This window comes from Rattus norvegicus, chromosome 8 (assembly GCF_021556685.1).
Source record: "Rattus norvegicus strain SHRSP/BbbUtx chromosome 8, alternate assembly SHRSP_T2T, whole genome shotgun sequence".
In the NCBI taxonomy this organism is placed as follows: Eukaryota; Metazoa; Chordata; class Mammalia; order Rodentia; family Muridae; genus Rattus; species Rattus norvegicus.
Genome location: NC_141541.1, coordinates 107,221,883 through 107,242,486, shown reverse-complemented (window position 1 = coordinate 107,242,486; position 20,604 = coordinate 107,221,883). Strand labels below are relative to the sequence as shown.

At 44.4% G+C, this 20,604-nt stretch overlaps 2 protein-coding genes across 2 annotated transcripts; both read right to left on the bottom strand.

Annotated features, from left to right (window-relative positions):
• Positions 1-2,292: 2,292 nt before the first annotated feature.
• Positions 2,293-3,188, bottom strand: Prr23a3 (proline rich 23A, member 3). Its single transcript, NM_001408794.1, has one exon. The coding sequence runs from the start codon at positions 3,186-3,188 to the stop codon at positions 2,400-2,402; it is 789 nt and encodes a 262-aa protein (NP_001395723.1). The 3' UTR covers positions 2,293-2,399.
• A 7,205-nt stretch (positions 3,189-10,393) lies between these two features.
• Prr23a2 (proline rich 23A, member 2) lies at positions 10,394-11,182 on the bottom strand. The gene is given in 1 exon segment (NM_001408797.1): positions 10,394-11,182. A coding segment is annotated over 1 exon segment (789 nt).
• Between the last annotated feature and the right edge of the window lie 9,422 nt (positions 11,183-20,604).

Sequence of the window (20,604 nt, the reverse complement as noted above, 5' to 3'; positions counted from 1 at the left end):
TGAGGCTGAGTCTTTTTTAGGACTTCAGGTTAAGAGATAATTTTCAATAGGCACAGTCAACTATATTCAGCCAAGTCAGAAGTAATGTCCTCGCAGACATATGACAATCAAACTATGCGACACGAAAACCCAACAAATACTTGAAGTAAACTGAAGCCGGATGTGGCTTTTTCAGATTTTACACACCTGTAATCCTGGGACTTGGGAGGCCAAAGTAGGAGGATGAGGTCTTTGGGACTAGCCTGGGCTAAACAAAAAATAGGCCAAGAATAAAGCCTTTCGAACCCTCAACACTAAAATGTGCAACAGCCCCACATATAAAATAGCGATTTTTTTTATTGGTTAGATAAACAGACAAAAATGGTGAAACATTGGATCAATAAATTTAAAGTAATCGAATATTATGCTAGAGTATAATACATGTAGGATCAAGGGCTGGGGGAAAGATGGCGGACACCACATCCTCCACAACGGTGGCTAGAAACCTCAAGTCAGTCCAAGGGACATGCTAAGAAGATGGATGAAGTTTCAGACAGAAACATGAGAAGGGAGAAGAAAGTTCCAGAAGCTAAAAGGGAAGCCTGCTGGGAAAGGGCCTGGCCGTAGGTGGAACTGAGAAGAGTGGTTTAAAAAACTGACTTTTATGTACTTATTTTTGGTCTGGACACTGATGAGCCTCCATTCAGTCCATTTTTATTACATTTCTGGATTCCCAGCCAGTTTTCTGTTTCCTCTTTCAACGGTATCTGGAATGCAACATTGTGCTGGCGTCCACTGTACACTTAAGAATTATACAGTGGTTTATTTGTCTGTTGATTTCCACTCAGCCATTCCTATTTCAGGTTAAAATGAATATGGAATGAAACATTTTCAAACATAGAGAACTCAGAATTTATCACACGAACTCATGTTCGGGCTTATAGAACCAAGGCAGGAGAGACATAATGGAGATATAACTTTTAAAGCCTATTTCTGGGGCAGCTGGGATGGGATCGTGGGGTAGAAGTATTCACTCCACAAAGCTTGACAGCCAGCAGCAATCCCCTGAGTCTGTAATAGAGGGAAAACTGACTCCCAAGTTGTCCTGTGATTTTCACAGGTGTGCTGTAGCAGACATTTGATGGCATGCATGGTCCTGTGCTCACACAGAAATCACACACACTCACTTAAGTGTACATCAGTGATGAACAATTTTAAAAAGCTGTATGTAAGAGCTACGATAACCTGAGGACTCCATTTTCAAGGTGTGTCTGGGCTACAGAATGAGTTTAAAGCTAGGCAGGCAACTTAGGGAGAGAGACCCGTCTCAAAATAAAAAGTAAGGAGAGAGCTAGGGATGGACTTGTAATAAAGGGCTTACCCAGTATGTGTGAGACCCTAGGTTAAATCTGCATCAATGCAAAAAGAAATTAAAAGCAGATAAGTAGCCTCAGCAAGATAAAAAAATGAGGTTAGCCCAAGAACAAAGAGGGAGTTTGGTAACATAGGCTGGTAAATCAGAACGGCCTAAATCTGAACAGCTATGACTTTTGACTCACTTTTACCAGTGACATTTCATTTGATTATTTTATAAAACAAGATAAATATGGAAACTGTATACAAAACATTACAAATTAGGTTTATAGGAGAAAAAAAATCAGCTCAAAATTTAAAGCAAAAAAAAAAAAAAGTGGGATAATAATGTAAACATTTTCTGCCAGTTTAGGTGAAATCTTGATGAACATTCTACAAAAAGAAACCCAAGCCTGACAGAGTGGCATAAACCTTTGATGCCAGCATTTGGGATGCAGAGGCAGGCAGATCTCTGTGAGTTCAAGGCTAGCCTCAGCTACATAGTTAGTTCTAAGAAAACCATAGATTTATAATGAGATCCTGAATAAAAACAAACAAAACAAAGATTAAAAAAAACAAAGAAGACAAAACAAATTCGTATCCCAGTGCATGCTAAAACCAACCGGTAAAACTCGCCATAAGCCTCATCTGTAATGAAGGAACTGAAATGGAAGAGTACTCCAGTAGCTTTGGAGATGGCTTTTGAACCCTGTACATTCAAGTGAAGTAACCGTTATCGTTCATCATGGTACTGGGTAGTTTTCCAGGAGAGCAGCCCGAAACAAGGAGGTAGATAAGTCGTGTGCAAATCCTTAAAAACTCATGAAAAAAACAAAACAAAACACTAAAGGACACCGAGAACATAAGACTACTAATTTCTTGGTTAGAGAAGAAACAGAGCGTGGTGGGGGGTTTACCAGTTAGATTTCTAGGAATATTTAGAGCTTTTGGGAAGAGTCCTTTGGGTCAGAAACACTTTTATTCTGACAACAGGCGACTAAGTGCCTTGCATCTAGGGGGTAGAGAAGCCCCTCACTTCTAGGACTCAAGGACTGGTGCAGGGCAGTTCAGTCATAGATCAGTCGCTTCCGGGCCTTGCAAGGGGGCCTTGGAGAGCATGAAGGGCGTGGCGAACGCTGCTCTTGGGGACTCCGAAGAAATGCAGGCAGAGGCTGCAGTGGTGAGCCAGGGAAGGGTCCCAGCAGGTAGCTGTCCAGTTCCTCGATGGACCTCTGCAAATATTGCTCTGCTCCAGTGGAAGGTACCAGAGGACATGGCTCTGGGACGCGGTCCTGAGACCAAGAACTGGGCACCCCTGTTATGGAGGAAAGGCTCCCAGGAGCCTGACCAGCTGGAAGCTTAGCCCAGGGCTCCAGGAAGTCCAAGTCTGCATCCTCATCACAGACACCCTCTTGGTAGAAGTACTCACAGAGACTTTCTTGTTGCAGGCCAGCGAGGTGATCCTGGGACATGTCCTGGGGTGCGGCTCCCTGCGGGCTGGTGGCCACGAATCCAGGCTGTCCAAAATGGGTGGAGGCTTGGAGTTCCTTGGGGACCAGCAGGATGGTGTGTCCTTGGAGAGACACTTGCAGGACCGAAGTGGGCTCAGGCTCTAGCAGCAGGTCGACGCCGTCCAGGGGCAGCTGCAGGGCGCAGCCGGCAGCCAGGAACACCACGGAGGTGAGCGCGCTGCTGGCGGGCCTGGCGGGCTCTTCCAGCTCGGGCTGAGCCAGGGGCTCGGGGCGCGCGGGCTCCTGGTGGAGGCGGCGGCGCTTGGCAGGGCTGGGTGCTGATGCCTGTGGTGACCAGCAGGACGCGGGGTCAGCGCTGGGGCTGCGGGGCCTCAGGCGCAGCATGAGGACGGCGCTGTGGGGCTGGAGAGGTGCGGACGTGGGGTGCAGCGCGGGCAGGTGCGACGGCGCGGGCGAAGCGGCTTCAATCGCCTGCTCTGGAGCCCTGCGCTTAGCCTAGTGGATATGGCGCACGCAAGGTGGGTTACTTACTAGATGCCAATCAACTTTCAAATGATGAACCGGAACACAAGACGGAAAAGGTCAGGCTAGGCTGCACCTTTGGAAGCCTGAGTCCAGGAGGCTCCGCCCAGGAGTGTCGGGCTAGCCAATAGACTTGGCTGTAGTTGGGAAATACATTTTTTGACCTATAGGAGGCAGAACTGGTTGCGCAGTTTGTCTCACCCGGAATAGAATTTTAAGGGGGCTCAAGACTAGAACCTCTATGGTTTCGGGCATTCTAAAAATCACCGAGAAACTTGCTCCCATCCCACCAAACCACACTCAGTTAAATGTCACGTGAATTGCTTTAGCGCCGTTTAGAGAATGGGTTCCTAGGTAGCCGGGGCGGACCTGAGATGTGACATACTCACACCTGAAAGCCCCCCCCCTCCCCCAAATGACCTGCAGAGTGACACATGGACTCAAAACAAAGTAAGTCTGGCACAGAGAGGACTCAACAGAACTTTCATGGCCTAACCCGATGAACTGAGTTTGGTCTCAGTCTTACGTGGTGACATGCTGTGGCACACGCATTCACATAGTAAATAAATGTAACAAAAATTTAAAAAGAAAAATCAAAACTAAAAGTACACTTCTTGGGGGGTGGGAAAAGGGTATTTTGCATGCTATGCTTCCTGTACTTCTTATCTAGAAGAAGACTGTGACTTTGAACTTTTAACCCTCTGCCTCAGACTCCCAAGTACTGAGGTCATAGCCGTGCACCACAAGTGGGTTTATGCCATGCAGCCAGGGCCTTCTTGTACCACTCGCATGCTCTGCTCACGGAGGCCAGAAGAGGGCACGGGATCCCCTGTAATTGGAGCTACAGATAGTTGTGAGCCAAGGTGAGGGAGTTGGGAATCAAACTTGAGTCTTATGGAATATCAGCAAGTACTCTTCATGGCTGAGCCATCTATTCTGCCCCTCCTCCCACCCACCTGTAAAAACTGTATTATTATTATTATTATTATTATTATTATTATTATTATTATTATTTGTGTGTGTATGAATTTATATGTGAGTGGTTTTTTCATCATTTCTACCCTCTTTTCTCCCTCATGTCTTTCTCAAATTTATGACCTCTTCTTTAGTTGTTACATATGTCTCTCTCTCTCTCTCTCTCTCTCTCTCTCTCTCTCTCTCTCTCTCTCTGCTCATTTGTTTAGGACTGATCCCTTGGGTTTAGACAAACTACCTATGGGGTTCATACCTGAAGACTGATTCTCTCTCAGCAGCTAGTTACTTCCTCCCTTTCATCCCTCATCCACATTGACTTGGCAACTTGTGTTCTCACTGTTCAGGCCTTGTTTAGATGACCACAGTTTTTGAGATATCCTGGGTGTATAGTTCTTGTCATATATAGAAGACACTATCTCATAGCAGATGACCTGGTTCTCTGACTATCTATCTATCTATCTATCTATCTATCTATCTATCTATCTATCATCTATCTATCTAAATATCTATCTATCTATTAATCTATCTATCTACGGCTAGGCAGTGTTTCACCATGTATTACTGGCTGGCCTGGAATTCATTATATAGACCATTCTGGCTGGCCTCAGCCCATACAGAGCCACAGCAGCCACAGAGATCTATCTACCTCTGAATCCTGAGTGCTGGCCTTAATGGTATGAACCACCAAACACACCTGACTCTTAGGATCTTTCTGTCCCCTCTTCCATGGTGTTCCCTGGCTTTTGTTGTGGAGTTGTACTGTGTATCTCTCCTGCAAGGTGCATCTTTGATAAGGGGCAAGAGCTCCATTTATCTGTGGATGAAGGGTACATATTTAGAATGCAGTCAGAAGTTATACTGCTAGGGAAGAGTGGCTGTCCGCTAGGTTATCTCCTCGGGACCATTAGCCATAGTTAGCTGGCAAGGTTTATAGTTCTAGACATGAATTTCCTCACATTGAGCAGGCTTTATGTGCAATTAGATGGCTGTTGATTGCTCCCAAGATACAAATGCCATTATTATACCCACTGGGGCTACCTTGCCATGCTGGTCTTTGTTACGGTTCAGCTGGCTAGAACTACTGATTGCTTTTTTCCGTTGGCATCTTGCACAGCACTTTTGCATGCTATGAAAGCCAGCCATGAAGGAGGAGGCTTCCAGGATAGTTCCAGCTCGATTCCTGTGTCTAAGTGTGTGGACATTTTTTTAGCAATCGTGTCTCACCTTCAAGTTCTGGGAAGTAACCGAGGTCAGTAGAAACAGTCTATGTTATTTTGAGAGTTTCCTTCATTCCTGTCATCAACAATGTGAAGGGAGGTTTCCTATGCTTAGTGCTAGGGTTGGTCTGTGGCTGTCTGTAGGTACTCTTCTGGGCTGATTCGATCAACTTCTGCTAGTCAGGATTTAGGATATTCTGACACTACAGGAATGAGACTGATCATTCATACCCAGAGAAGTGTAAATTCTTAGCCAACTACAGTAACTCATGCCTATAATCCCAAGGTGGAAGCTGTTGGCAGAAAATTTATTAGACCTTTATTAGACTGTTAACTCTATAAGTTAAGAAAGTCTATGATGACTATTGGTTGGTCTTATGTGTGGTTTGAAGAAATTTAGTTTTTAATGTAGTTTAGATCATAAGTTTACATTCCGGTTCCCTGAATGCCTGAACCCTATGAGGTCTAGACACCTTTAGAGACAATTGACAGGGTAGTTAGATCCCTGGCAGAAATGTTAGGGAAAGGCAGGACAAAGAACTGAAAGGAGGAGGCATGGGGGTTGGGTAGCAAGGTCATGGCTCTTAGAGAACCGACTGCCTCCACTGCACTAAACTAGTGTAACTCCTAACAGCATTCTAAATATTTACCCTTATGCTCACAGATAAGAAGCGCAGACACTCATCAAAGAAACTTCTCTTGGCAACAGATAGAGATTGTTACAGAAACACAAAACCACACAAAAAGCAGAGAAGGAGTGAGCCTGCCGTGCCCACACAACTGATACACCTACAACCCATCCAGCTCCCGCACCTACAGCTTGGGGAACCCAGCAGAAGGTGGAAAGATTGTAACAGTTGGAGGAACAGGAAACGTGCTGTGAGAATGAGTCTCCTAGCAATCTCAGAGAAGCCGCAGCTGTGATCCGGCCACAACATGGCTGCCAAAACCGGAAGAAGCGCGCTGCCGATGGGTACGCTAACGTGGAACGGGAAATGCCATGCGGTCTCCCATCCTCAGGCAAAAGTTATAGTAACTAAGGAATGCTGGGAGTGGGAGAAAGTCTTCTCTGTGGATGAGCCCGCTAAAGTTATCCAATACCAAGTGATCAACCCTGAAGTCAGACATGTACAAGTAACGCTAAAAAGACTTGGCACATTGTGTTTATACATTTAGTCACATGTACATGGAGCTTGTGGAGGGGAAAGGGTATGACCAAAATATATTGTATGGAAAAAGTATAAAAATAAATTTACACAGACCTTACTTGAATGATAATTGGAACAGAGTAACCACAGAGCCCGAGGATAGTTCCTGCTAAGATGGTTGAGTTGTTAATTCTTCCACCCATCAAAGAGGACAGGGATGTGGACAGTACAACCCAGCATCCCTGTTGTATCAATCCTGGAATTGGACCACTTGTGAGGTTTGAATACTAGGAGTATGTCCTGAGTGTCAGATAGTATGCATGCCCTTCAGTTTGGCTCTCACATGTGTTTGGATCTTTGGAAACTAGGAAAGGGCAAATGCAAAATTCCCATGTGGAGCAGAAAGCTAATCCCCCTTTAAGCCCCCTTCCCCCTTTTTTGTTTCAGAAAGACATCAGACGACACAAAGAAAGCACTGATGACGTAGGCTCATCATTTTCCTGTCAGGTGTTACAGAGACTGAGGAGGAATTCAAAGATCACAAGAGAAAAATAACTCTTTTAAAAAAATATTTTCTGTGGGTTGAACCGACCTCATACGTGCTACGAGGACACTTTTTTTTTTTTTTTTACTTACTACTGAGCTGTCTACCAAGCCCAGTGAGTTCATTTTAAAAACAGAAACGTTCAGAGAATGTGAATTTAATTAGTTATACCTTAATTCAGTGGGATGTAACAGACACATTTCCTATGATTAAACAGACCAGCTTGAAGGTGTAGGTTGTCAAAGGCAACAACAAAAGCAGCCCAGTGAGCAGCCTCACTCCCTACAAATAAATGGCTGTACATCCCGGGGTGCAGTGAACAGTACAGAGAGTGACACTTTGAACGACGAAGCGAGAGGTGCAGAGGTTCTGTCACAATGCTAACCCTGGCTAAAGCACACACAGGTGTAGGTGTAACTGAGCCATTTCCAGACACAAATGGAAGACCGATGGCACCACAGAGGCCATGGAGGAGAAAAAAATCCTTGGAAGTGCTGTGGGCTCCGGGTGATAGGTAATGCTTGCTTATAATAGAAATACTCGTGAAGCTAACACAGGAGGATTGCAAGTTTAAAGCAAGCCTAGGATAGGGAAACCCTACTCCCCCGCCCCCCCCCCAAAAAAAAAAACAGAAAAGAAAAAGAAAATTGCACTATTAAGAAGATACCCACGGGGGTTGGGGATTTAGCTCAGTGGCAGAGCGCTTGCCTAGCAAGCGCAAGGCCCTGGGTTCAGTCCCCAGCTCCAGAAAAAAAAAAAAAAAAGAAGATACCCAAGGACGGACAGGGTGACTGAATGGAGCACGAGGATGAAAACCAGGAGAGAAACTGGCAAAGTGTTTCCAGATTCAAGTAATAAATATGAATGTTGGACGGAGAAAACAAAAAGGCTAGCATCTTGTTGATTTTTAGCTTCAGTGGTAACGATTTATTTCATTATAAAAACGGGCAGACTTGCCAAAAATAGACATTTAAACAGGAGTGATGTGCCCAAAAGCCAAACAGCAAACAAATAAAGAAAAACCAACCCCAAACAATACATGGCCCCTCCGTACAAAACCACCACAGGGCGGGACAGACTGGTATGGAATGTGAAGAACCTTAGCCCTGCCGCTGAGAGTCACCACGGGAAAAAGAACACAGGTTCCGAGATGGCTCAGCGGTTAAGAGCACCGGCTGCTCTTCCAGAGGTCCTGAGTTCAATTCCCAGCAACCACATGGTGGCTCACAACCATCTGTAATGGGATGAGGCCCTCTTCTGGTGTGTCTGAAGACAGCTACACTGTACTCATATACATAAAATAAATAAATCTTAAAAAAACTAAAACAAAACAAAAAACAGAAAAAAGGACATCACAGAAAGCCACACACATAGAAAATGGGTGTACAATTTAACATTTAAGTCTCAAACTGTCTCCTCACTCATTTCCTCTTCTCACCCATCTGCTTCCAACTCTCCAAGAGACCATGTAAAATCTACAAAGGCCTGCAGCCCCGACCCTGCTCTCATTTCTTATATCGTCCTAGTTTTGTCATAACCTCAATGGCTCAGGGTTTCACACAGTTCTCATGTGAAGACATCTAAATAGCCAAGCTTAAAATGTTAGTTCGTTTATTAAGTCAAACTTTTAAAAAATATTTGTTGATTTATTTTATGTATATGAATGCTCTATCTGCATGTACACCTGCAGGCCAGAAGAGGGCACCAGATCCCATTACAGATGGCTGTGAGCCACCATGAGGGTACTGGGAATTTAACTCGGGACCTATGGAAGAGCAGCTAGTGCTCTTAACCGCTGAGCCATCTCTGCAGCCCAAGCCAAATATTTTAATTAGTTTGGTTACTTTAATTAGTCTTTTTAGTTATACAACTAGACCAACGCAGAAACCCTCTTTTATGATAAGAATCATTAAGAAGTAACTTCTTTTTTTTTTTCTTTTTTTTTCTTTTTTTCGGAGCTGGGGATCAAAGGAAAAATTAAGGTTCCCGGGATTGGCCTGTGCCAATTTTCTCATTAAGACGGATCATTGATTATGGAAGAACCCAGGCATAGATTATCAAAGAAATCAATATTTTGTCGGACGTCAGATAAAATATGAACTATTTTATACATTAGTAAACAATAAAATAAATTCAAGATCTCATAATTACTCCTATACAAATATAATCTTATAATTACCATAGCCCGAGAAGTATAAAATCCTTCAGAATATCATAAATTAAAAATATTCAGGAAGGCTAGAGAGGTGACTCAGCAGTTAAAAGCAGTTTCCGTTTTCCCCGGAAGTTTGGTTCCCAGCACCAACATGGAGGATCACAGATCTCTAAGTCTATGCAGACATTCTGACATTCTTTTGCTCCCTCTAGAGGCCCCCAACACAGATGAGAGCAACATACACACATGCAGGCAAAAGCTCTCACACAAGAAATAAAAATAAACAAAACATAAAAGTATACTAAAAAAAAATGAAATAAACCAAGAAAATACTTGTTTATTCTGGAACACCCCTGCTCATACCAAAACAAAACCAGCTAACCAACTACGATCACCCCCATCAAAACAAAAGCAAGCTCCCAAACCAAAAATTAAATGTCGAAAATATGTTATTTCCTCACTTAACAGTTAATAGAAAAAGAGAGAGCACTTTATAAAAACAAATTAAAAACAAACAAACAAAATCCAAACCCAAACCAAACCCAAAATTCGAGTGGTAAAACTAGCTACTACAGTCAGCTCAAGCGAGCTCAGAGCCTTGATAAGGAAACGGTCCATAGTAAAGGACAGGCACAAAGTAGGAGAGATTAGGGCCAAACACTGCAAACTAATATAGCTAATGAATCGCAGAGGGGTGCGGGGTAGGGTGGAGTTTTAAGGAAACACATTAGAGCTGAAATTTGAGGCACCATTTGGGATGTGCAAAACTACTTGAGAGTGACTTCTGCGTAGAAAAGGTCATACGCAGTCAATTCAACGTCCGAAAGTCGGTGATTTTCAAACAGCCTGTTTAGGTGGCTACGATTTTTTGTTCAGACTTTTTTCCAGTCAACCGCGGATCCAATATTCTACATTCTGCCCACTTCAAAACCAAGAGTGCCATCCTAACTTTGTAGGCTCTCTAAAGGCACACAATGGCTTTGGGAAACAGTTCTCTCCCAGGGCAGCAAGGACTGGCTCAGGGCAGTTCAGTCATAGAACAGTCGCTTCCGGGCCTTGCAAGGGGGCCTTGGAGAGCTTGGAGGGCGTGGCGAACGCTGCTCTTGGGAACTCAGAGGAGATGCAGGCAGAGGCTGCAGTGGTGAGCCAGGGCAGGGTCCCAGCAGGTAGCTGTCCAGTTCCTCGATGGAGCTCTGGCAATATTGCTCTGCTCCAGTGGAAGGCACCAGAAGACATGGCTCTGGGACGCCGCCCTGAGACCAAGGACTGAGCACCCCGGTGATGGAAGAAAGGCTCCCAGTAGCCTGACCAGCTGGAGGGCTAGCCCAGGACCCCAAGATGTCCATGTCTGCATCCTCATCACAGACACCCTCTTGGTAGAAGTACTCACAGAAGGCTTCTTGCTGGAAGCCGAGAAGGTGATCCTGGGGCATGTCCTGGGGAGCGGCTCCTTGCGGGCTGGTGGCCACGAATCCAGGCTGTTCTGGCTGGGGTTCTGTCAGGAGTCCCTCGGGAACCAGGAGGATGGTGTGTCCTTGGAGCGACACTTGCAGGGCCGAGGTGGGCTCAGGCTCTAGCAGCAGGTCGACGCCGTCCAGGGGCAGCTGCAGGGCGCAGCCGGCAGCCAGGAACACCACGGAGGTGAGCGCGCTGCTGGCCGTCCCGGCGGGCTCTTCCAGCTCGGGCTGAGCCAGGGGCTCGGGGCGTGCGGGCTCCTGGTGGAGGCGGCGGCGCTTGGCAGGGCTGGGTGCTGATGCCTGTGGTGACCAGCAGGACGCGGGGTCAGCGCTGGGGCTGCGGGGCCTTAGGTGCAGCATGAGGACGGTGCTGCGAGGCTGGAGAGGTGCGGATGCCGGGTACAGTGCGGGCAGGTGCGATGGCGCGGGCGGAGTGACTGCAATCTCGAGCTCTGGAGCCCTGCGCTTTCCTCACGCCGGATACACCCTAGCCGTCAATTACATCTCAAGAGATGCACCGGAAAGTGAGGTCGTGAAATGTCACACTAAGCTCCGCCCCTCTTGCCTCCTTTTCGGAGGCCCCACCCAGGAATGGCGTGCTAGGTTTTCCAATAGCCCAGGCTATGCTCCAGAAATACTTCTTTGGCCTGTAGGGGGCAGAATAACTTCCATGTTTTGATTTTTAATGACAGACTAGAATTTGAAGATGGCCGATGTTTGAATCGTAGAATTTGTTTCGAGTGGTTTTAGGGATTCGAAAGATCACCAAAGCAGGCACAGCCTCGTCTACATAGCTCCAGCACAGGCCGAGATTACATAGAGTCTTTCTCTTCATGCGTTGGAGAAAATGTCACTGTGTACATGTATCCTTGAATCGACAGGACAAAAGCGTGCGATCCCAGCATTGTGAGAGATAATGGAGGTGAAGCTCAAGTTTCAGTCTAGCCTAGGTCACATAGTGGGACGCCATTTTAAATAACAAACAAGCATGGAGGTAAAAATCGATACATACAAAATAAAAATTAAAAAAATCTTTAAAAAAAAGATTTAAAAACCTTTAAAAATCTCAACCAAAATGAATAAATGATGACAAAGTCAGTTTCTGAGCACTCGAATTTCATGAGTACAACCCTAGACTCGACTTACAGCTTGGTGTGGATGGAACCCATTACTTCCTGCATGGGTCCTAAGTATCATCTGGAACACATCTCTTGCCCCAAGGATAGTAAAATGCACAAGTCTTTCTCCAGTTCTAAGAATCCTGCATTTAAGATGCCCAATTGAAACATTCAGGTAGACATTTTCTGACGTTTTAGCGCTGTTTTAAAACTTAGGCTCAGTGTGGAAATGATCACCTGTAATCCCAGCCAGCACTGGGGAGGTAAAGGCAGGCATCTCGTCCTGCCTTGTCTCCAGACAGAGCTAGAGGTCAGTTTGAGTTGAATGAGGTCTTGTTTTGAGGGAAAACAAACAAACATAAAAAGGAGCGATGGCTCTGTGGTTAAGAGCCCTGGCTGCTCTTCTAGAGGATGTGAGTTCACATTCCAGGACCCACATGGCAGCTCACAAGTGTCTGAAACTCCAGTTCCAGGGGCTCCAACACTCTCACACAGTCATATATACAGGCAAATCAACAGTCCACCTCAGAGAGGTCACACAGACACAGACACACAGAGCCAGGTGGCAGTGTCGAATGCCTCAAACACCTTTAATTCCAACACTTGAGACGCAGAAGCAAGGGATTTCTGTGAATCTGAGGTAAGCCTGGCTGACACTGTAAGTTCCAGGACTACATGGAAAGACCCACAAGAAAGCAACAAAAAGAAAGAAGAGAGTATCATCGAAAGCATTGAAAATTGAAACAATATTAATAAAAATTTAATATTCTATGTATATGGTCTACGTTCTATTTTTATTCCTATTTATTATTTATTTGTTTGTTTGCTTTGGAAGCAGAATTTCACCAGACTCGGTATGTGGAGGAGAATGGCCTTGAACTTCTAATCCTCCTGCCTCCACCCCTATCATGTTGGGATCACAGGGGTGTCCCAACCTATCCAGTTTCCTTTGGACTGGAGATTGAACCCAGAGTTTATTATAGGCTAAGGAAGTGTTCTACAGCTAAATAAATCTCCCTTCCTAACTGATGCCTTTTTAAAAAAATATACATTTCAATCCTCTAAATACGTGAAGCTCTGAATGGCGAAAGAAATTCAAAGTTTAACATCTAGTTTTCGTGACTGTGGGCATGTAATTAGAACATGCAGTATTAATTTAACCTAAAGACACATTATGTATGTCTGATAAACTCCTGTGAGAGGCTCACTGGCACTTTGTGTGCCTTCCAAAGGTGTGTGTTTCCCCTACCTTTTCTTTCCTTCTTTCTCTTCCCTCTCTCGTCCTCTTCTTTCCCCTCTGCCTCTTTTATTCATTACTAGGGATCAAACCTACAGTCTTTCACATTCCAGGCAACTGGTCTACCACTGAGCCACATCTCCAGCCCCTTTGCCCCCCTTTTCAAATAGTTTTTTCCAGTTAACATCCTTACCAGCCGTGTATGTTTCTATTTCACTGCTGTACCTTCAGCTCCGTTCCCCTTTAAAAAGCGTTTCATTTTCAGACAAGGTCCAGATAAATTATCAGGCCGGCCTTGAAATCGTTCTATAGAAAAGTTTGCCCTTGTGATTCTTTGACCTCGGCCTCCTGGGTAGCTGCTATTATGGGGCCTAACCCTCAGGCCTCCTTGACTCTCATCAATGTTATCCCCACTCCTTCTTCATTAGCTGTTGACTCTGGTATTGTCCCAACTTGAAATTCTTCCCTAATCACAGTTTCTCACATCTTATTCTCAGAGCATGCTCTCGTAAGTTCCCAACTCAGTCTCTTAAATATAAAAGGTCTGTCACCAGTGTTTCACACTCTGTGACAGGTTGAGCATGACTAACTTGTGGTTTTCCCATTTCTTTACATTAAAAATGATACCATCGGCTCTTCACTCCCTCCTTACCTGGGAATTCAACCCAATGAGCAGTTGTTGCAATTGCTGCCCTGTCCATAGGGCCATTTGATTTCTCGAGGAGAGAATCCCTTAACAGAGTGAGGACTTAATTAAAAAAAGACATTTCAGTCTTGGATAAAAAAAATGGCACTTGTCGGTAATAATCAGTTACTTTCAACTCTCGTTGGCAAAGAGTCTAGACTATTCTTGGGTGATCTTTACACTACAATTTTCATTGCCATACTCTAAATAGTAGGCTACGGTTTAAGATGCACAGCCATGCTCACTGCTGATTTACTCCTAATACTAGCAAGGGGATAGAATAAGAAAATGTCGGAAGACAAAATGGGATCAAAAAAAATACAGTGGTCTGTACTTTCCTGTTGCTGTGGTCAAATACCCAGACTAAAGCAGTTTAAGGGCGATAAAATTTATTCTGGTTCACAGTTCAAGGGTGCATTATAGCATGGTGGGGGTGGTGAGGCCACTGGTGCTCAAAGCTACCAATCACACCACATCCAATCAGAAAAAAGAGCCGTGTGCTAGCACCCAGCTTACTTTCTTTTTCTCTTTTCTTTTTTCTTTTTTTTTTTAACCTAGTTTAGGAATTTCAGCCTAAGAAATGGCACCACCTACAGTGGGCACATCTTCCCACTTAATTAGCATAATCAAGGTGATCTCCCACAGGCATGTTCAGAAGGGTCTTTTCCAGGTGACTCTGGATCTCATCAAGTTGACACTTGAGACAAACCATTGCAATGTTTGTTAATTGATGACGTGCAGATGTGACACATATACACAATGGAATTTTACTCAGTAAGAAGAAATGAAGTTATGAAATTTGAAGAAAATTTACAAGACTAACAAAATATCCACGTTAAGTGAGATAACCTAGGTTTATAAACAAGTAACCCTTGTTTTTTCTCCTTTGGTGATCTTAGTTCTAAGTTTTACATGCATATTTAGCAAAAGTAAGCTGTATGGAGGTCACAGAACAAGAAAAGGACCCGGGGAGGGGAAATAAGAAAATAAAATAAGGGCCTGGAGGGTAACAGAGCACATGTGATATGAAAATGGGAGAGGGAAATCTTTGGGTGTTTTAGAAGCTTTTACATCAGGATGGGGAGCAGGGAGATGATGGAGAGGAAGCCTTGGGAGTGGGTCAACCACAAGTTACTATGCTTGAAAACACCACAAAGAAACCTGTTACATTGTAAATAATAACCATGATGATAGAACTGTGATTGGAAGGAACTGTAGCATCTTTTGAAACCCTACTGTCTCTTTTAGGGGCTGGGAATAAGTAAATTAGATTCTCACCACCAGCTTCTCATTCTTTGAACTTGGTAGGAGATCATTTAGATTGCTCATGAGGATTTAATCACAAGGGGAATTTTGGCTCTTTTAAGCATTGTTCAGGGAACTGAAAAAATTTGAGAGGGTACCAGTGAACTCCTTAGAGTCATAACTTCCCTCTTTGGGTAAAAACAAAAGGACAGTGCCTATTCTGGTCTAGAAATACACTGAGAAAGGCAAGTTTTTGAGATAGCGTCTGCCTCTATAGCCAAGGCTGACCTCCAATCCCCTCCTCTCAGCTGCCTTCTTACTCGGATTACAGGTGTGAACTACTCCGCCCAGCCTAAGGTACACTTAAGCATCCAAGTCTATATGCAACTTGGCTTCTCCCTTTTAAATTCTTAGGACCCCCACATCACAGAGCTAGAGGAATATTTTCTGTCAGGAGCAAGGTAAAGAATAAAAAACTGAGACACTGGGAAAATGTGTGAATTATTTGGCCTGTCTGACACCTGTGCAGTTCCTTTCCCCCAGCCAAGAAGTGAAGTGGAATTTCTGGTCGTGTCCTATGATGCCGACTCATGAAGTGTTTTGTTGTGTCAAGACCTGTGAGAGGACACGTGATGTTTGGAGAGTGAATAAGTGGGACTCAATGGACAGTGACGGGGGCTTGCATAGCAATCTGTGCAACTCTTCCTTGATCTCCTGTCTAAGCTGATCTTCCCTTGGTTGAAAGAGGTGAGGCAGAGAGCTTCCCCTGGCATTCTGGCTGGTCCTGGTTGCTCCTTCGGACTTATGCAGAGGTCTGGCTGTTTCTGCTGAATCATGCCACCGCTGCTGATTCTTGTTTGGTATCCTGGTACTACTGAACTGGACTGGTGGTATTCTGACAATGGAGATTTTAATCACCCCCAAAACTACATGCCCTTTTCCTACTTACCATCTTTTCTCCCCTCACTTTGGGGTACAAAGGTGGTGGTCAAAGCATTTGAGAAACCTTATTAGAGTAGGTTTTGAAAAAAAAAAACTTAAGCCTAAAAAGAGACTAGACAAAGATAGCAGTGTTTAGTGTAGAAATAATAGCACACATATCATTTTTAGACAAGGTCTCACTGTGTAGCCCTGGCTGCTGTGGAATTTGCTATATAGACCAGACTGTTCTTGGACTCACAAAACTGCCTGCCTCTGCCTCCTAAGTGCTGGGATTAAATGTGTGAGTTATTCTACTCAGTCCACCTGTATCACTTAATTATTTATATAGTTATTTAATGGGTATGTATGTGTGTCTGAATGTATGTTTGTGCACCGTGGGAGCGTAGTGCCAGTAGAGGCCAGAAGAGGGTTCCGGATCCCCTGGAACTGGAGTTACAGGCAATTGTGAAGCACCTGATGTGGGTGCTGGGCACTAAACCCATGTCCTTTGGGAGAGCAGCAAGTGCTCTTAACTACTGAGCATGTCTCTGGCTCCAACACGCATTAATTTTACTGGAAATGTTTAATAATAGCTTTGAAGAGTCTTTGGCTTTTTTTTTTTTCTTTTTCTTTTTTTCCGGAGCTGGGGACTGAACCCAGGGCCTTGCGCTTGTTAGGCAAGCGCTCTACCACTGAGCTAAATCCCCAACCCTGAGTCTTTGGCTTTTTAAATCTGTTCTTACCTTGTTTTATTATGGGAGAGAAATCTGTAAGTCCCTTTATGGGACCATTCAACCAGCTTTTGGTAACTAGAATGTATCAGTTTCAGCAAACTGGGTGAGTCAGTATAAGTCAGGAAATGCTGGTTCATTTGTGCCCCCAAAAGGTAAACTCTTACTGCAATGGGGCAGCACATGTTTGCAGTATGTAGCACATTGGAACTGGAGGCAGGAAATATATTAACAATTAATTATGCATGTCAAGTCTAGACCACCCTCGATTAAGAAAACCCTTCTATGAACATTGGCCATCTCTCTGTGCTTAGTCTTTAATTTAGTTTAAGTCCAAAGAGTAAACTCCACAATTTCCTGACTCATGGGGGATCAGGAAGTCTTCAGAGGCAGCAGACATTTAAGGCTCCTGGGAGAGTTGGTGATAAATGGTACGAGGACCAGATAAAGAGAAGAAAGAGAAAGGAGAGTTGATAAGGTGTGGAAGGAGAGACTGGAAGGTTCTGGTGTAGGGAGGACAGGACAAGGATGGGAACTTTATTAGAGAATCTAGACAATTTTGTTATTGTCTTTGCCCCAGTACTCTTTTAATGAAGGTTTTTCTGTTCTGTCCCCCCCCCCCTCTCTCTCTCTCTCTCCCCCTCCCCCAGGGTTTCTCTGTGTAGTCCTGGGTGTCCTGGAACTCGCTATGTAAACCAGGTTGGCTTTGAACTCAGGTCCAGCTGCCTCTGCCTCGTGAGTGCTGGGATTCTGGGATTAAAGGCGTGTGTCTTCAAAGATGTTTTTGATTCAGAAGTTTCTGGAGGCCTGTGAGTACTCCATCTAAAATGGCCACCTTTGACCCTGTGAAGTCTCATTCCCATCCTTCTCTAAGGTACTTTCCAACGATTTTCAAAATTCAGTGCTCTGGACTGCAACCCCCAAGAGTTATTCTTGGCGAAACTGTGTCATTCAGAAAGGGACCAAAAATCATGACTGCAGTTAGAATATGGATGTTAGGAAGCACTGTTCCTGAAAGAGGTGGGCTTATTGGAACAAGGGTCTCTGTAATGGCTAGCAGTGGCAGTCAAGTTTATTAGCGATGGTGGCCTCTGATAAAGTTTTCCTAGAATACCAGAAAGGGCACTAAATGGAGTAGAAGCCAAACAGAATGGAAATGGAAGCAGGAAATAAATCTGTTTTTATTAGTGACCCACATGGATAGTGTACCTGGTGCAAACTGCCAAATTTCCAGACTGCGAGACTGCCTCAGAGAGTAGACATACAAGGGAGGGTCTGCATGTTCAAAACTTTGTGCTTTTCTTTCTTTGGACATACTTTTAGGCCGTACAACAAAATGAAACATGAGAGGGAGAAAAGATGAAAGAAAAGATTCCATCATGGATGGCAATCAGATCAATCTGATGATAAAAACAGAATAAATATGCAAAGAACTCAAAGAGTTCAGTCCACCTGCTCAGGGGTCCACACTGGGCTATGAGAACCATCAGAAAAACTAAAGCAGATGATCTCCCCAGTGAGAAAGGACAGAGTCGCAGAGTGCTCTGACTTGGAGATGCTAGCCCTTTGATTGCATTTGATGATAAAGAAAATGAGAGGGGCTGGGGATTTAGCTCAGTGGTAGAGCGCTTACCTAGGAAGCGCAAGGCCCTGGGTTCAGTCCCCAGCTCCGAAAAAAAGAACCAAAAAAAAAAAAAAAAAAAAAAAAAGAAAATGAGAAACATTGGTTGTGAAAACCGAGAAGGCAAGCAAGTGTTCTGGGAATCTGGTAGCGTGAGGTCATTGGGAGTGGGTTGAGTTGACAGCGGCATATCCTATATAATTGGTATAGCTTGTGCTCCTCTTGGGAATGGTCCTTTCCAGTTGATCATGTGCAATAATTGGGAGACAAGATTAGGAAATCTGCAGCTACTGACCAAATTGTGATCAGTTTGACATCAGTTATAGCAGAGGCAATGGTTCAACGTCTGGAACTGTGTCTGAGTTTTATTGCTGAGGATGACCTTCAATTATGTGTTTGTAACTTTAGTCTTTCACATGCTTTCATCCTTTGGGGCTAACAGAAGATCTGCCTTTATAACCTCATGTACTTCAATCACCTTGAGCCTTTTCAGAGCTTTTTCTTTGTTTGTTTTCTCTGTGTACCCCTGACCATCCTGGAACTTAACTCCACGGACCAGACTGGCCTCCAACCCACAGAGATCTGTCTGCCTCTGACTCCCGGTGCTGGATTTATATACCACCAGCATCCAGTTCAGCCCAGCTCTCTTCTGAGCTTCTTGATGAAATGATGACTTCCATACACCCCTTACTGTTTTGTTCTGTGGTCTCCATGGAGTCTCATCTGTATGATATAGTCTAATGTATTCCAGCCCTAGGTAGATAAATCGTATCCTGACTATTTCCCTTTAACTTTTGGATCTCCTCTTCTGCTATCTGTCTAAACATTCACAACATTTTTACTTAACCCAGGGTAGGGTATCCAGGTCTTCCCAGAGCAGCATGTAAGAATGTTAGCACCGTTTTAGAGGGTCCATGCACTAAGTCCTGTACCATAGAAGGGTGCTTCTAATAGATAGACCCTTCCTCGTTGTCCTCCATTACCTCTGTCCTACACCTACCTCTTACAGTGTACATAGTTTCCTTCAATAGGTATACTCTGGGCATCTTCTGATTGGGTTACAATGTGTTAGATGTGGTTACTTGTGATGGAAAGGAGGCAAGACTCGATCTTGATGAACTTGTATAGCATGTGCTTTCTTGGCAAGCTAAGGCATCTGCACCAGTCAGCAGGGAGGAATAGGCTATTTTTGCAGGCAAAGAGAATCAAGAGGAGCCTGGGATTATAAGATGTGCCCGGTATCTTCACCCACTATTGAAGGGTCTGATCATTGTCGTGAAATCGTTGCTGTAGAAGCACCTAGTTCCCATGGAAATATTCACCCTGCTCTTCCACCCCTACAGTAAATTTTAGCCAGGTATTCATTTTCCCTCCACCTTTTAGCTCTAGGAGTCAACAGCTATTTGGATACTATTAGGCCGATTGCCTGGATACCATATAAGATTTTCATCAGTAAGTAGCCAGTCCCTTTCTCTTCCTCAGATCTACAGTCCCAGAAGCAGGCATTCCATTCCACAGTTTGTAACTATGTTTCCCTCGTGTAGCCTGAGTGTGTCCTTGAACTTACCATGTCATCTTGAGTGTCCTTGTACTACTGGCCACTTTGCCTCGACATTCTAAGTGCTGGATTTATGAGTGAAAGCCGCTATGCTTGGGAAAGTTATACCTCATAGAACTCCTCTGTGCTCCATGTTTTCAAATGGTGAAGACACTGCCAAGTGTGTTCCCTCCGTTTGGTTCTCGGTAAGAGCATCACAAAAATCTACTGTGCTGCTGTAGCATGCCACAGACTGCCCAAGCGCCATGATTTAAAGACTTTGATATGGAGACTTACATGCAGAAATATGAGTGGGAGGTGGAGGCGTTGACCTGGGAGGTAACTGAAACAAAGGCCTTCAGCCAACACATTGGCAGCTCTAGAACTGGACATCCCCATTTTGGTTTAGAACATATGGCAGGTTCTGTATATCTTGATTACTAATGGGAACAGACTGCCTCTGGAGACCGAGAAATGATTCCTGGAGATCAGCTGAGTTAACTTAGCTGTGGTAACCGGTTAGTTTTTGCCAGCCTGACACAAGGGGGGAACCTCCATGGGGGGTTCTGCCTCCAATAGATTGATCTTTGGGCATATGTGTGGGGACATTTTCTTGATTATTGATTAGTGTGGATTAGGAATATACATATTCCATCCCAGCCTCACTATTGTGTGATCATTGGAAAT